Source organism: Natator depressus, chromosome 4, assembly GCF_965152275.1.
Source record: "Natator depressus isolate rNatDep1 chromosome 4, rNatDep2.hap1, whole genome shotgun sequence".
Lineage (NCBI taxonomy): Eukaryota > Metazoa > Chordata > Testudines > Cheloniidae > Natator > Natator depressus.
Window position 1 is genome coordinate 56,376,104 of NC_134237.1, and position 17,732 is coordinate 56,393,835.

Sequence of the window (17,732 nt, forward strand, 5' to 3'; positions counted from 1 at the left end):
AGCACAGTGAGACGCTTCCCAGGTTTTATCTAAAATTCTCTTACAGCTCATGAAAGATTTGGGTATATTTGTGGCCAAATAAAATTATTTTCTGTATGTCTAACCAAAAAAACAACTGCGGGATGGAGGAGTGGGAAGCTGGTTTGGTGGATATAAAGCAAAGTGTTTAAGGTGTACATTATCTGTAAAATGCCTGGAAGTTTTTTAAAGCAGTATTTTTCATAACTGCTGAGTTAATTCAACAAATATTTTTTAAGACTAACATTGCAGAATTAATCATGAAAATATAACATCAGAAAGTGAATAAAAGAAGCACCCACATGAACATTTACCTTCCACTGCTCTTTTGAAGAAAACTTTGCAGCTGCCACAGGTAACCACCCCATAATGACATCCAGATGCCTCATCCCCACACACCAAACATACTTTGGAAGGTCTTGAGGATCCAGTTGATGCACTTCTAAGTGAGGAGCTGGGGAAAAACAAAATGAAATGATTAATATTTCAAAAAACAATGTCCATAATGTAGAGTTCAATTAATAATTTATAATAAGGTGTACTGCTCGAAATATCTAACAATTAGAGACCCAAAACTCTTTCTGGCACTGCCTCATTGCATACAACCACAGTTGCCTTAACTAGTACATGAAATATTTTTGTTGCTCATTTAAAAATACCCATAAACCTATCAATGCTCAGGTGAGAAACTTCCAAAAGGGCAGTTGTGTTTACTGATAGTAGATGACTAAAATAAATAATAATAAAATAAATAAAACAACAATAACAAATCATCTTTAATTTAGCAATACAAGTGTTCAGTAATGTTTTGGTGATGCACTAAGCAGTTCTTATTTCTACCCTGACTTACCACATTACTCCATAAGTTTACAGTTAGTTAATATTTCTGTTCATATTACATTTCATTAAACAGCCTAATAGCATATATACTTTTAAAGTATGTTATTTCAAAAAAGCACAGAGAATTTTTCTGTAGTATTTTGCATGCCAGAATAGGGGAGAAAATGTTGGAGGCGTAGGCAAAGGGTTCTGAAACTTCACATATGGGCTAGTATCTTTCAGACTTCAAGAACGTGGCACATGGTGGTTTGGGGTTGAATTGGGGTTTTATGCACAACCCTCAGTAGACGGCAATCTTGCGGCATTCCCCCAGGGGAGCTGCAAGTGTCATTGTGTTTCAAGAATACTTGGAGTCAGTTCTGCTTGTTGGTCTGGAGATTCCTCATCCCCTTTAGGGAAGCTTGTGCAACTGGCAGTGCTAGTTCAATTCATTTCTTGTGCTCAAAGAAGCAGTTGCTCAAGAATAAGGAAGGCTTCTGACTCCATCTGCCACTATTGTATACCTATGTCCAGGCACAATCTTGCCCCCTAATATCTCATCGCTTCCCTTGGCAAGCGCAATCAATTGACATTCTCATGTGCTCACCTTTAATGTAACAAGGATAAATTAAAAAGTATCCACAAAGAGTTTTATATTGAGTTCCAAATAATTATACTACAGTATTTTAAAATTGCACATATCTGCTAAAATGGTATTCTACAGTAGCAGGATAATTTGATATTAACAGTGAAAATTTATCTTCTAATGTTCTCAAGCTCAAAAATGTGTATTTATTTGTTCTTCACTGTGAAATAAAAGAGTACTCAGGGATTTTTAATTCATGGTAATATTTTATAAATACATTTTCTCAGTGTAGTTCAACTTTGTCTGAATTTACAGCTTCACTGAATGAGCCATAAGGAGGTCAAGTGATTTATCCAAGGTCACATAATTAATGTCAGTGGCTCAGATTAGATTAGAGACCAGGAATCTACTGGTTCCTAGTGCTTTACTTTAACATCTAAACTACACTGCCTTTTAAATCACAGCACTCAGATATTAATCACAACACTGGAAATGATATTGCTCCTCCAGTCTCGTCTCTGCTAATCTGTTAAATTTACTAGTCCTGCTCATTATGCTATTTATACACTCATTATATAACAATGTAACACTGTCTGATAATTGCAGTGATAGCAATATTTTATTTATTATAAAGACAGGGGAAAGACTTGACAAATGTTTCTGAATGAATAAGAAACATTACATTTTTCTCAAGTTGTAGTCATCCATATAATATATCCCCCTATAACAGCAGAGAAAACATACAAGGATGGTCATTTTAATAAATCCTGAATACACTACACAACCAAAGCTGCATTTATAACTTAATATTTTCAAGCATTATAGTTGGATACATAATCTGCTTCAATAATGAATAGGGCTGGTCGAAAAATTCTGTTAAAACTGTTTCTTGATGAAAATTTGGAGTTCTAACTAAACAAACTTTTTGCAAAAAGTTCTCTGCTTTCAGCAGAATATTTCAATTGTTTGTCAAAAAACTGCATGAAAACTGAAAACAAAAATATTTTTGTTGACACTGAAAATACTTTGATTCCCAAATGCTGCTGTCCCATTCTCCTGTGTGGCTGGGCTGCCCAGCCAGACTTTACCTCCATGATGCACTATGGAATGTGAATGCCAGGGTGCACTATCTTCCTTCAGGGAAGACTGTGGTGCATCATGGCAAACAACCTGATCAGGGAGCGTGGCCTATATAGCAGTATGGGGGCATGAAACACCGCAATTACAATTCCTATGAGGCACTATGGTGGCATTTCAGAATTAAAATATTTTGATTTTCAGCCAAAATATTTTTGCTTTAAATTTTTGAGGAAAACTTTAAATTTTCTGTGAGGAAAAAAAGCATTTCCCAACCAATTCTAGTAATGAATTTGAAATTCTGTTCTCACTGGATTCACCAGGTAAAAAAGAGAAAGCAGACGCAGCAGGACAATGGTTGGTTCACGCTTGACGCTACATACTTACACAATGTTTACCTACTAAATACATTCTAAAGCATATATCTACTATATATTTAACTGTGGATTCCTTATGCACCCCTAAGCCTCCCACCAATTTCAGTGACAGTTTGGGTCAGGATTGGATTATAAATGAATAACACTATTTTTAAAAAAAAAAAAAAGCTTGTTATGTTCCTGCATGTCACACCTTCACCTTTGTTGTTTTAAAAACGATGTTAAATTACTTCATACAGTAGGTACACTTGTATGTGTAATATGGAAAATGTATAAAAGTGATCACTTCTAAAAATTTACTGTAATTCATACTGCAAATCTTGAATTCAGTCATTCTGTTCATGAAAGCTATTACTTACTCAACAGGGATGCACAGATGGTTACACCTTTTCCTCCTAAAGCACTCTTATAATCAAGTTGTCAAGTTTTTCCTCAATGACTTGACTTAAGCATGACAAACAAGATTACTGAAACAAGCACTTTAAAAAATTCCAGACCAAATATTCAGCATTTCACTCCACAGAACTGGATTTCTAAATCTTTCCACCAGATTAAATAATATCTGTCAGATTTTACATTTATTGAAAGAAACAAACAATTTAAGAATGAAAATAAACAGTATATTTCTAAACCAGGAAATAAAGTACATTCACTTTGAAACTGCATTTGCCTTAAGAACTCTCCTAGTTATGTTTCTCCCTCAACTATAAATTATATGAACAAGGACATTATCCTCCTTTCCTTGTCAATCTGCCATATATTACAATCCCCGTGCTCATGCCAACAAAAATGATACTATGGAAAGGATTGTGATTTTTAAAACATGCTGATGAAGAAATCTGGGGAAAGGTATATGGATGTGAGGTTTCATAGTTAACATTAGACATTCAGAGACTAACAAATTTATTTGAGCATAAGCTTTCGTGAGCTACAGCTCACTTCATCGGATTTCCACTGAATGCATCCGATGAAGTGAGCTGTAGCTCACGAAAGCTTACGCTCAAATAAATTTGTTAGTCTCTAAGGTGCCACAAGTACTCCTTTTCTTTTTGCGAACACAGACTAACACGGCTGCTACTCTGAAACCTGTCATTAGACATTCAGTTCAGTTGATTAGAATACTGATTATTCTTAGCTGTTTTTCTAGTTTCGTCCTTAAAACCACATATCATTTGGCAAAAACTGCTACTTCTACAGGTCAAATGAGACCAAAAAGTAGTTTGCTTCGGTAATGAATTCTTTGGGGGAAAAATGGTAGACTGATCAAATGAAAATTAAATTACCAAAGAAGGGTAGGAGTTTTACCAATGACTTCATTCGGTTAGACCAGTAACTAAATGTTTTTCAAAATCCCTTGCAAAATCTAAGCAAGCTTATATCTGGATATGGCTGAAATAAACCTAGTTTTCAGAAAAAAGTCACGAAAGGAAAATTGCTAACTTAGGCTCGAACCTCCAAAGGCTTATGCTTAATTTTGCGTGTTGAGGTCAGACTACTCACATGCTTAACTATTTTGCTGAATGAAGACATTAGTAAGGCTGCAATTAAACTGATTTTCCTTTGTTTTCATTAACACACCATTATCCAAATAAACATATTAATTTACCTGTCAATATTCATAGACAAACAACAAATATAATGCAAAATACTGGTTGTCCCCTGGGCAGGGTAGGTGGAAGGAGGTTGGATCAGGGTCCATGTGTCCCAGGCTCTGCACTACCACAATCCCGCTGCTGCCCAGTTCTCATAGGAACCGTGCAAACCCGCAAGATCTCTCTCCCTCACTCCCCTACCCCTATAGCTGTGCTGGGAATCAACATGATGGCACTGTGTTGGCCACTTGCCCAGCGCATGCACATGCACACAAGGAGGGGGCAGTTCCACCATGCAGGCACTCAACTTGCCAATCTAGGCAGCTGGGATTTGAATGGGATGCACATCTTGGTCATGTGGAAATCTACACACACACACACACACAGAGGGCTGGAATGGACCTCAAGAAGTCACCAAGTCCAACCCCCTGTGCTGTGGCAGGACCAAGTAAACCTAGACCATCCTCGAAAGGTGTTTGTCCAACTTCTTTTAAAAAGCTTCCAATGATGGTGACTCTATGACCTCACTTGGAAGCCTGTTCCAGTTAGAAATTTTTTCCTAATATATGTACCCTAAATCTCCCTTGCTGTAGATCAGGGGTCGGCAACCTATGGCACGCATGCCAAAGACAGCACACGAGCCGATTTTTAATGGCACGCTGCTCCCTGCCAAGTCCCAGCCATCTGCCCCGCTCAGCCCGCTGCCAAACCCACGCTGAGACCCCGGCAGGCAGCAGCATGCTGTTAAAAATCCTGCCAGCCCCGGCCTGCTCTTCTTCACCCCCCCCCCCCCACGGGGGCAGGGTGAAGAAGCTTGGTCCTGCCGGCTGCTGCGGCAGGGCAGGCAAGCTCCCCCCTCCCCCGCCTCTTCCCCCAGTGTGCTGGGTTCCTAGCCCTCCTCCTCTCCCTCCCTGCTGCCGATTAGCTGATGGCCACTGCGAGGGAGGGGGAGAAGCGGAACTGCGCGCTCACTGCTCCGGGGAGGAGGCGGAGAAGAGGTGGGGATAGGGCCTTGGGGAAGGGGGGTGGAATCACCCCCATGAAGCACCCCCATGACCCCAGCCCACACCCCCAGCCCTCTGCCCTGACCCTTACACCTCCCTCAACACACACCCCAGCCCCCTGCCCTGATCCCTGCACCCCCCTCACACACACCCAGCCCTCTGCCCTGATCCCCGAACCCCCCCACAACCCCAGCCCTGACTCCAGTACCCCCCACACATACCCAGCCCCATCACACCCCATGTCCTGACTCTTGCACCCTCCACATTCCCACCCCCACCCTGAGCACCAAACGGGAGCTCCTACACCCCCGCTCCACCTTCCCACCTGCACCCCTTGCACCAAATGGGAGCTGCCCAGGTAAGCACTCCACACCCAAACCCCAACCCTGAGCCCCCTCCCTCATTCTAGCTCCTGGCCAGACCCTAAACCCCAACCCCCAGCCTGCTCCTTCACCCCCAGCCCTGTGCTCAGTGCAGAGAGAGAGAAAGAGAATGGGTTAGAACCAGGGAGAAGGTAGGTACCCACTCTATGTGGGCAGGGCTGGGATCCCAGACCGGCAGCGGGCTGAGCGGGGCCAGCAGCCGGAACCCTGGCTGGCAGGAGCCGGTGGACTGAACCCCAGACCGGCAGTGGGCTGAGTGGCAGCGGGCTGAGCTGCTCAGCCCACTGCTGGTCTGGGGTCCCGGCTGCTGGCCCCGCTCAGCCCGCTGCCAGTCTGGGGTTCTGGCTGCCAGCCCCTTGCCAGCCAGGGTCCCGGCTGCAGGCCCCGCTCAGCCTGCTGCCGGGATTAAATTAAATTAAATTAAAATGCTGATTTTACACCAGCATTTTAATTTAATTTTAAATGACGCTTCTTAAACATTTTGAAAACCTTGTTTACTTTACATACGACAATAGTTTAGTTATATAATATAAAGACTTATAGAGAGAGACCTTCTAAAAAACATTAAAATGTATTACTGGCACGCGAAACCTTAAATTAAAGTGAATAAATGAAGACACGGCACACCACTTCTGAAAGGTTGCCGACCCCTTCTGTAGATTAAACCCATTACTTCTTGTCCTACCTTCAGTGGACATGGAGAACAATTGATCACCTTCCTCTTTATAACAAACTTTAACATATTGGAAGACTGTTATCAGGTCCCCTCTCAGTAGTCTTAAGAAAAGAAGAAGCATGCCCAGGTTTTTAATCTTTCCTCATAGGCCAGGTTTTTTAAAACTTTTACCGTTTTTGTTGCTCTCCTGTGGACTTTTTCCAATTTGTCCTCATCTCTCCTAAACTGTGGTGCCCAGAACTGGATACAGCTGGGGCCTCACTAGTGTGGAGTAGAGTATGACTATTACCTCCTGTTTCTTACAGAGGATACTTCTGTTAATACACCCCAGGATCATATTAGCCCTTTTTGCAGCTGCATCACTTTTAGGACTCATATTCAGATCCTTTTCAGCAGTACTACTGCTTATTCCCCATTTTGTACTTGTGCATTTGATTTTTCCTTCCTAAATGAAGTACTTTGTGGTTGCCTTTATTTAATTTCATCTTGTTGAATTCAGACAACCTGTCCTCCAAAGTGCTTGCAACCCCTCCCAGCTTGGTGTCATCTATACATTTTATAAGCATACTCTATCTATTCCATTATCCATGTCATTAATGAAAATATTGACCAGACCGAGGACAGACCCCACTAGATACACCCTCCCAATCTGACAGCAAACCATTGATAACTACTCTGAGTACGGTCTTTCACCTAGTTATGCACCCACCTTATAGTAATTTCATCTAGATCACACTTCCCTAGGTCAGTAATCCTACCAAAGAAGAAAATTAGTTGGCATGACTTGTTCTTAACAAATCAATGTTGACTATTCCTCATAACCCAATTATCCTCCAGGTGCTTACAAACTGATTGTTTAATAATTTGCTCCAGTATCTTTTCCAGGTATTCCAATTAGGCTGACTGATCTATAATTCACCAAGTCCTCTTTTTAAAGTTAGGTACTATGTTTGTTCTTCTCCAGTCTCCTGGTACCTCTCATATCCTCCAGGGGTTCTGAAAGATAATTGCTAATGGCTCTGAGATTGATTCAGCTAGTTCCTTAAGTACCTTAAGATGAATTTCATCAGGCCCTGCTGACTTGAATACCTCTACCTCATCTAAATATTCTTTAACCTGTTTTTTCCCTATTTTGGCTTGCATTCCTTCCCCCTCGTAGTTAATATTGAGTATCTGGCCTTCATTAACTTTTTTAGTGAAGGCTGAAGCAAAATAGACATTTAACACCTCAGCCTTCTTGATGTAATCGTATAATCATAGAATATCAGGGTTGGAAATGACCTCAGGAGGTCATCTAGTCCAACCCCCTGCTCAAAGCAGCACCAATCCCCAACTAAATCATCCCAGCCAGGGCTTTGTCAAGCCTGACCTTAAAAACCTCTAAGGAAGGAGAATCCACCACCTCCCTAGGTAACACATTCCCTCCTAGTGAGCCACCCTCCTAGTGAAAAAGTTTTTCCTAATATCCAACCTAAACCTCCCCCACTGCAACTTGAGACCATTACTCCTTGTTCTGTCATCTGCTACCACTAAGAACAGTGTAAACCCATCCTCTTTGGAATCCCCTTTCAGGTAGCTGAAAGCAGCTATCAAATCCCCCCTCATTCTTCTCTTCTGCAGACTAAATAATACCAGTTCCCTCAGCCTCTCCTCATAAGTCATGTGCTCCAGTCCCCAAATCATTTTTGTGGCCCTCCGCTGGACTCTTTACAATTTTTTCACATCCTTCTTGTAGCGTGGGGCCCAAAATTGGGGACACTACTCCAGATGAGGCCTCACCAATGCCAAATAGAGGGGAATGATCACATCCCTCGATCTGCTGGCAATGCTCCTACTTATACAGCCCAAAATGCCATTAGCCTTCTTGGCAACAAGGGCACACTGTTGACTCATATCCAGCTTCTCGTCCACTGTAACCCCTAGGTCTTTTTCTGCAGAACTGCTTCCTAGCCATTCGGCCCCTAGTCTGTAGTGGTGCATGGGATTCTTCCATCCTAGGTGCAGGACTCTGCACTAGTCCTCGTTGAACCTCATCAGATTGCTTCTGGCCCAATCCTCTAATTTGTCTAGTGCCCTCTGTATCCTATCCCCACCCTCCAGCGTATCTACCACTCCTCCCAGTTTAGTGTCATCTGCAAACTTGCTGAGGGTGCAATCCACGCCATCCTCCAGATCATTAATGAACATATTGAACAAAACCAGCCCCAGGACCGAACCTTGGGGCACTCGGCTTGATACCAGCTGCCAACTAGACATGGAGCCATTGATCAATACCCGTTGAGCCTGACAATCTAGCCAGCTTTCTATCCACCTTATAGTCCATTCATCCAGCCCACACTTCTTTAACTTGCTGGCAAGAATACTGTGGGAGACCATATCAAAAGCTTTGCTAAAGTCAAGGAATAACACGTCCACTGCTTTTACCTCATCCACAGAGCTAGTTATCTCATCACAGAAGGCAATTAGGTTAATCCGTTATTAGGTCTCCTTTCCCACTTTCCTACATCTTTCTATTGCTCCTTATGTACTTAAAGAATCTGTTCTTATTGCCTTTTATGTCCCTTGCCAGTTGTTACTCATTTTGTGCATTAGCCTTTCTGGCTTTGTACTTGTGAAGTTTTTTTGTACCCCTCCTTATCAATTTGACCATGTTTCCACTTTTTGTAAGATTCTTTTTTGATTTTCAGGTCACACGTGGGACGTGAATCTCTGTGGTGGGCACCACAACAAAAAAGTTTGGGAACCTCTTCTCTAGATGGAGTGAAGATGACAACACGATATATTCACTTAAGTCTAATTTTAAAATTAAGAAGCATTATTACACTGACACATAGCAGAGCTGGTGACTAAAGAGGCCAACTGATCTAGTTAGTAAGACCAGCAATGTTAAAAAGGTAGAACTTTTCATTCACACAGAACCAGCTAGTCCCTGACTCAGAGAACTATTAGCTTAAGTATGGGGTTTTTTTTGGTAAAAGCTGATGGGGGTATGTGGTAGAGAGCATGCCTGTTCCCATTTTTATAACATCAGTGCTTCCTATCAAGTAGAGACAGCAAATTATCAGAAAATTCCCAAGTATGTAGTAATACAAGACACTCCTTGAAATGTGAAGACCTCAAACTATGGTAAGAGCTTGCTAGAAAATTTTAATCAATGAAAACAGCTTTCCACTGGAAAATGTTGTTTTCATAAAAATGAAATTATTCAAGAAATCATGAAGAAGAAATTTCCCATGGGGAAAAATATTTTAGAAATAAAAGATTTATTTTATGTTATTTATTTTTATGTTTTCTGGACTGAAATGTCTCCTGTAAGTGTTGTAATTAATCAGTTAAACACTTTGAACAACAAAAGAAGATAAGCACTCAGTCACTAATTATAGGAACAGCTGTTTTCAATATCCTAGAAAAATGATTCCAGGCTGACAAACACTTGTTCAAAGTGTCAAGCTGTTATACTGCAAGATAAAACAGGAGATACTTTGGTCTAGAAAATAAGGGGCCAGATTTTTAAAGGTATTTAGGCATCTTAACTCCCATTGAAATCAGTGTCATAATTGTTGTTTAAAACCCCCCCAAATAAAATGTATTTCAAATGAAGGTTCTATTTTGAAACAAAACTGATATTTTTCCAAAGTGAAATTTTTTTCGGAATTTCTATTTTGTGAAAAATTTCAAAATTCCGTTTTCGCTCCAATTCAGAATTAAAACAAATTTTGAAATACTGTAACTTCTTGTGAAATGAAATCTGAAGTTATTACCAGCTCTAGCTATGGCTGCTATTCATTAGGTTCCACGCCAAGAAGAATGCAGGAGTGCTGCAGCATACCTGTATATTAATACTGTATGTGATGGTAGAAATACCAAACATGATAGAAATAGAAGAGGAAAAGAATTGGATCAGATCCTGTGGGAAATGTCATCCATATAAATAAGCCAAATTAACGTTTACATCACTAAAAGATTATTAGCAATGAAAGATAGGACAATAGATTTCCTAGTATGATCAACGCTAAAAAAAACACCACCAGTGTTTGTCAGAAGTTTAAACAATTAAAAACCGCAAGCAAGATGGCCGATATTCAGTACTGTAGTTAAAAATTATTAATAAACTAATGTCAAATTTATATATTTAATGAGATCCAAAGAAGAGGAAAAGGAAACAATGAGATCCTAAACGTTTTCTTTAGGGTAACTGACACTTCTATTTTGATCCTTCCAACCACAAAAAATATTGCACGACTTGAACACAACAGATATAATAGAATACATTTTTATGACTCTTTTATAGGTGTGGTGCTATAGCCCAGGGACCTATGAAGCAGTCGTAATCTCAAATGGATATCTATCTTCTTACAGATTTCTAAAGTGGTTGCTTAGAATGTTCCAATATCATTGGTCACATTGCATAGTATGTGGGTGAGAATAAGCCTGTTTTACAGCAGTGTAAATTGGTAGTAGTTAAATACTGACTGGGACCAACCGTAGCCATCAAGCTCATTTGTGCCTTTGCAAGTTGGCGTAGGTAACAACTTACATGGAATATTAATTAAAAAGAACAGATTTTGTAAAGAAGAGTCAATAAAAATCACAGAATATCCACCATTTAAAAAGGCTGATTATATGGACTATTATCCTTCTCAAACCAGATGTCACATACAGAAATACAGTTTAACAAACTTTACTTCCTTGGTGATAAGCTTATTTGGAATGCTTGCTTTCAAGTTGTAATACTGAACCTGAACTAACTTGTTCCAAATTTTTAATTTAAAAAAAAATGTAAATTATTCATTATAAGTTTGGTTCAGCACAATTGTCTATTCCTTTTTCTGTTGTAATTTCCAATAATCTACAAAAATAAGCACTAAGAATTTGGATGCAGGTTACAACATTACAACTGAAAGAATAAAGTCATACTAAACTAAAGCTGAAGTGCAGCTGAAAAAAAAAACCACAACACACCTTATTCTCACCAAAACCAAATAATCAAAAGGTATAAGGATTGAGGGCATTTAAAAAAATGTAGCTTCCCAGTAGCCTCTTTCTATCTCACCATCTCATCCCCAGACAGGGATTCACCTATAAATTCACAATCCAGAACAGTTTGCAGTGAAGACTTTTGGTGCTACAAATAAAGTTCACCAGTGCAGTCTGCTTAAGGAGGCAGCATGAGGGTTTGTGTTCACTGCAGAGTTAACTTTAGCTCTTACTCAGTTGTTGCCCCTAAAGTCCCTTCAGTCCATACAAACAACCTTTTCATCACCATAGTTTAGTGGTGCCTCCTATCCAGGCTAGATGGCCTGGCTGGAGTTATAGGTTAATGCTCAGGTTCTGCTTTCAGTTGGACTGGTAACACACTAGGGTGATCACCTTTTCAAAAGGCAAAAAAGTGTGACACATGTATGAGCCCTGCCCCGTTCATGGCCCTGCTTCTGCCTCTCCTCTTCCCTCTGAGGCCCCGCCCCCACCCAGGCCCTCTGAGGCCCCACACCCCCTTCACTGACTCCGCCTTTCCCATTTTTGAATAACTTCTAGGCGTTATTAAATAAAGTCAAAGGGGCATGTTTCCCCCGCCGCCCTCTTCCACATGCCTGGGTCCCAATGACTTTAATGATTTTCTGTGCACAGATCAAAAGAACATACCCCAAAGGAGCTTAAAATGAGATCAACTCAGGCTTCGAAATCATTTGAGCTGCAAGTATTTAGCTGTGCAGATTGAAACTGGGGAGTTTTCTCATTTTTAAGTCACCAACGGGACAGCATCAGTGGTCAGGTTAACCTGAAAACTCAAACTGTACTTAACCATTCCTGTTCATAAACGAAACAAAGAGTTTAATTCTGTGAGGTGCTAACCATCCTCAATTCCCATTTATTTAAGTAGAAGCTGAGGGAATTTGTTACCTACCAAGAGATGACTTTGCAGGATCTGGCCCTACACTTTTACCTTGACATAATGGAGCATCATCATAAATTATCTATTGCATTCTTTAAGCAGTAATTTTAGATGGCCTCAAACAAACATAAGGCCATTCAGATTTTACCTTAAAGTAATCTGTTGACTGCAAGAAAATGTAAACTTAGTACGTATAGATAAACAAATTTTGGTGGACTGAAACTGAGCACTATGTACCCCCAAGAGAATAAATCTAGTTTTCAACAACTGATCAGCTGATCACTGACATTCTAAAGTATAATGTGCGTTCCTAAAATTCTTCGGATATGTACTTTTCTCTAATCACTATTACAATGTAACAAGATCCAACTACCTGAGGAAATAAAATGTATTTGTTCTGCAGTTTTGAGATACATAAATACAGTTATCTGTTAAAATGGAATGGTTAACCTAGGTATGAAACATACAAGTAATAGCAAATCTCCTATCTATGCACACTAGAGAGGAACACTGAAGCATGATAGGATATTTTCTTTGACGTTTTAATACCAGATTCATTTATAGAATTAGTGTAGTTTAAATGCATGCTTTGGCATTTGTTCTGTGCTGATTATAAATTACCATCTATTGTATGGCAAGATAAGGCAGGAACATCGGTTTATCCATAAAAAGGTTCAAGTTAATTATTGTAAGTTTATTTATGGGGGACTCATTTAACTCCTTCTTAGCCTGCACCACTGCATTCACCACCTCTCTGAAGAAGAGCAAAGAATAAATCTTTGAGAATCCCATGTTTCACTGCACCTTCTCACATTTTACTACTCACTCAATAAGAAAAAACTAAAAGATTTATTATGCACCCTGGTCACATTTGCACTCTTGCAGGATGTTTTCTTGGTGATGCCATAGTCAGCAATATTTTAGTACTGCAAAATAGATTAAGTCAAATGAGTTTCACCTGCTGATGTTGGCACCACTGAGAAACCATTACTGTGCAGGAGCACAGGAAAAATTAGTCTACATGACCATTTTCTTATGCTGCTGAGGACTCCTGGGAGGAGGAAATATGGAAGCAAAGAGATACAGGCCTATGTGGAAACCAAGTGTGAAAGAGATGCTACCATGAATGGAACTAGTTGCTGAAAAGACTTCTAAATTAAAGACTTTCCTTTCCCACAAAAACCTAGCCTCCTCCTTTCACATTCTCACCCCAGTCCTACCCAACCAGTCCACTCATGAACACAACATTTCCCATGTGAAAGAGGACTGGGAGGAAACCTTCACCATTAGCCAACCAGAACTGAAATTAAAGCTTAGATTCATTAACTTGAGAGATAAAGAAAATTAGCTTTCAATGAAGCAAAAATGTACTGGGTATTACTGGCAAGAGCATATCACTGTGTGACCTAATGGAATACTGATTGCAAAGAGACATCAGTTTAAAACAGAAGCATGGAAATACATGAAAGAGTCACTATCTGGTTTAATTTTATTTGTTTAATAATTTACTATGCACACATTGTTTGACTTCTGAGTGCATTATATACTTAAAACCAAAACAACAATCAGTAGTGCCCACAGTGAGCAGTAACAATAGCCTTCTCCGGTAACAAAAAATTTTACAAAGGAACTACATTTATAAATGAAAAAAAAATTTAACATACTTCAAAATGGCAAAAACAAACAAACAAACAAAAACAACCCCACGCAGAACTTCTGCCCCAGTCTGATGGGGATTAAAACACCACAACAGAAAAACATCCAAAACAACCATCAAACATGGGGGAAAAAATGCACCAAAGCACAAAAAAGTTACCATGGAAACAAACACTCCTTTCCAACCAGTCAAATACAAGCCTCAGTTCTGCAAGCCTTACTCACGTGAGTAGTCCCACTGACTTCTAAAACCACTTGCATAAGCACTACTGGAGCTGAAATCAATCAACACAAAACAAAAAAAAACCTCCATTATTTGTCGGTGCATCAAAGTAAACCTACAACCAACAAAAATGCACAACTACAGAAAGAAGCCATCTGTGCTGAGAGTTTATGCATCAGAACAGTAATAATAGTAACAGGAAGTATTATATTCTAATTCCACATATTCTTAGCTATGTGAACTGTCCTTTGGACTTCAAAGGGAAGTTTGCACAGAATGAAAAACTTCATAAACAAATAAGGGAAAAACACTTTAATGTAATCACTGTCAATAAATTATTTCCTTGTAATTTATCATAAGATGTGTTAACACATTATAGATACAGAACTATATAATTATTTGAATTCCAGTTTATAAGCATTTTAAGGCAGGCGGCTATATCATCGCTATCATTTTATATGTATCTGCAATGTGTTTTATTTTAATATATGTTAATAAAATGTTATTGTAGAGAGAAAGAAGACTCTAAAGGTACTAAAGGTAGGACACACTAGCTTACGTGTTACTGAAAAGAAATATGAAAATATCTGACTTGCCTTACCTTCTCAAAAGAATGCTTAGAATTAGCATTCCAGCCTCACCTTAAGCTATTATTAGTAGAAGCTGTATCAAGGCACTTCAAAACAATGTCAGGTTTCAGAGTAGCAGCCGTGTTAGTCTGTATCCGCAAAAAGAAAAGGAGCACTTGTGGCACCTTAGAGACTAACAAATTTATTTAAGCATAAGCTTTCGTGAGCCGATGAAGTGAGCTGTAGCTCACAAAAGCTTATGCTCAAATAAATTTGTTAGTCTCTAAGGTGCCACAAGTACTCCTCTTCTTTTTGCAGGTAAGGTGAGCTATTACCAGCAGGAGAGGAAAAAAAACCTTTTGTAGTGATAATCAAGGTGGCCCATTTCCAGCAGTTGACAAGAACGTGTGAGGAACAGTAGGGGGGGGGAATAAACAAGGGGAAATAGTTTTACTTTGTTTATCCCCCCCCCCCCACACCTCAACCGTTCCTCACACGTTCTTGTCAACTGCTGGAAATGGCCCACCTTGATTATCACTACAAAAGGTTCCCCCCTGCTGGTAATAGCTCACCTTACCTGATCACTCTTGTTATAGTGTGTATGGTAACACCCATTGTTTCATGTTCTCTGTGTATATAAAATCTCCCCACTGTATTTTCCACGGCATGCATCTGATGAAGTGAGCTGTAGCTCACGAAAGCTTATGCTCAAATAAATTTGTTTGTCTCTGAGGTGTCACAAGTACTCCTTTTCTTTTTTCAAAACAATGTGTTTCCATACATCATCTGAAATTCTAGGCACATTATGAATTAATGAAAGTATGAGTCTTAAAAACAAAAAGTGTGACAGTTCTTTGTTTAGTAAAACTATTCATATTATTTTAATGCAGATTATTATTGAATAAAGAAAATATAACCAAAGCTATTTGTTTTATAAAGCTTCATCTGTGGAAGTAGGAAGTTGCATGAACACACAAACTCATGCTGAACTGTCTGTGCCCAGTACATCTCTAGTTGTGTGTGCGCCTGTAGGCTTGAAAGTGCAAATCCATATAAAAACCAATTACAAATTCCTTACAGGTTTAAGGTTTGATTTTGTAAAACAGCTGCTCTGTGCATGGAACTCCAAGTTAACGGGAAAACTATACTCGGAGCAGCTGCAGAATTTGGTCAGTATGACAGATGACCTGTGTGACAGAGAGAGAGCAAGCGAGAAAGAAGTTGGTACCTGAAAATAAACTATCAAGCCAACAGTTAAACCTATGAAGCCCAAGCAAGAGAAAATATCCATGGCATTGTAGGCCACACAAACATCAGAAAGCCACAGATGCTGATTCTCCAGTTGGCCAGCTGCAGAAGGAAGGGGGGTGTGTGTGTGTGTGGAGGGGAATCAGTAGCTCTGTGCTGAGGAATTGCTCTTCCCATATTACAGGTTCCAGCACCTCCATAAAGAGCAACCTGGAAAAATAGAGAAGCAAAGTCCAACTTCTACCACACTTTCATTGTTCAACTGCCAGTGGAGTTGGGTGGAGTCCAGTATTAGAAAGCAGGTCTAAATTCCCTTACCCTTGGCTACCACCTTTGCAGTCCCCAGTTTTTCAAGGTGTAGCAGTGATCTTTCAGGCACTTGGTTAGGGTAACACTGTGCTCAATAATTCTGTACTGGCAAGGCAATAAGCCATATCTATCAACCTTTAGAACAAAAGTGAGAGGGACATATCACTTACACAGAAAAAACTAGGATAAGGTCAAGGATGGGAAGATCTTTTCTGCCTTGGCTAAATGTCCAGAAGAGTTTTCAGTTTCCCTCCCTCCTCCCCTCCCCCACACGGTTTAAAGCAAACTTTGTTGTTAAAAACTATTTATTTCAAAATGAACAAAACACAATATGCCTCTTTTTATTCTCTTTTCTCTTCCTATCACCTATGCTTTATTTTGTCACATAGTGAGTCTTCTCTCTCCCTCCAACCCGCCCACCCCTTTTTAACTCTCAAAATTCTTCCCATTTTCTCATTCCCTCTGATTGGCCTTCCTATTCTCCCCATTCTGCTCTCTCACTCCCTGAGCCCATTCCAGCAGCTCTTTGCCCTCCCTCTCCAGAGGTTCTCTTCCCATCATTCCCCCCGTCTTGGGTTCTTCTCTTCCTTCTTCAAGACGCTGTGTTATTCTGGGCTCTGGTCTGGATGATGCAGAGCTGCAGTAAGCAGTCTTCCATTGGGCATGTCCAAACCGCAATCAGAGGGTGTGACTGCAGCTCCAGCAGTCATAACTGAGCTAACTTTAATGTAGCTAGCTTGGGTCCTGGAGCCATGGCCTCACTCACTAAGGCCTTGATTCGGCAAAGCTCTGAAGCACCTGCTTACTTTAAAGAAAATGAGTAGTAGTGTTGCCAGCAATCACAATTTCTTCACAAGTCACAGGATTTTAGCCAGGGCTGGAGCCAGTCTAGCTATGACGTGGAAAGCTCCAGTCATCACAGGTGGCAAAGGAAAACAAATTTTCTTGAAGGGAGGGTTGAGCAGAGCCATAGCCATGGGTAGGCCTGGGTGGGCTATGGGCCACTCAATTAGTACCCAGGCCCACCCAAATCTGAGCACCAGGCACAGGGCTTAAGGCAAAGGGGCTCACAGAGGGTCTCAGCTCCACATTTTTTTTTTCCAAATTGAGCTGGGTCACTGAGGGGTACAGTCTTTTAGTAAAGCTGTTGGTTGCTGCATCATAAACTGTTCTACTCAGCTCTGCTTTCTCACCAACACAGGCTCTGATTCTGCCCACACCACCCAGCTCCAGTTACCACCTTCCCATTGGCTGATTGGCTCTCAGCTCCCAAACAGGTTCTGGCCAGGCCTCTGCTCCCCA

The 17,732-nt window shown here is 40.3% G+C and overlaps 1 protein-coding gene across 2 annotated transcripts in view; it reads right to left on the reverse strand.

Moving 5' to 3' along the window:
• The window catches only part of NR3C2 (nuclear receptor subfamily 3 group C member 2), a 261,892-nt gene that overhangs the window by 113,274 nt on the left and 130,886 nt on the right, over window positions 1-17,732 (reverse strand). For both annotated transcript variants that reach the window (XM_074950972.1, XM_074950971.1), the window contains exon 3: window positions 333-472. In XM_074950972.1, coding sequence (XP_074807073.1) covers window positions 333-472 — 140 coding nt within the window. The remainder of the gene's footprint in view (window positions 1-332; window positions 473-17,732) is intronic.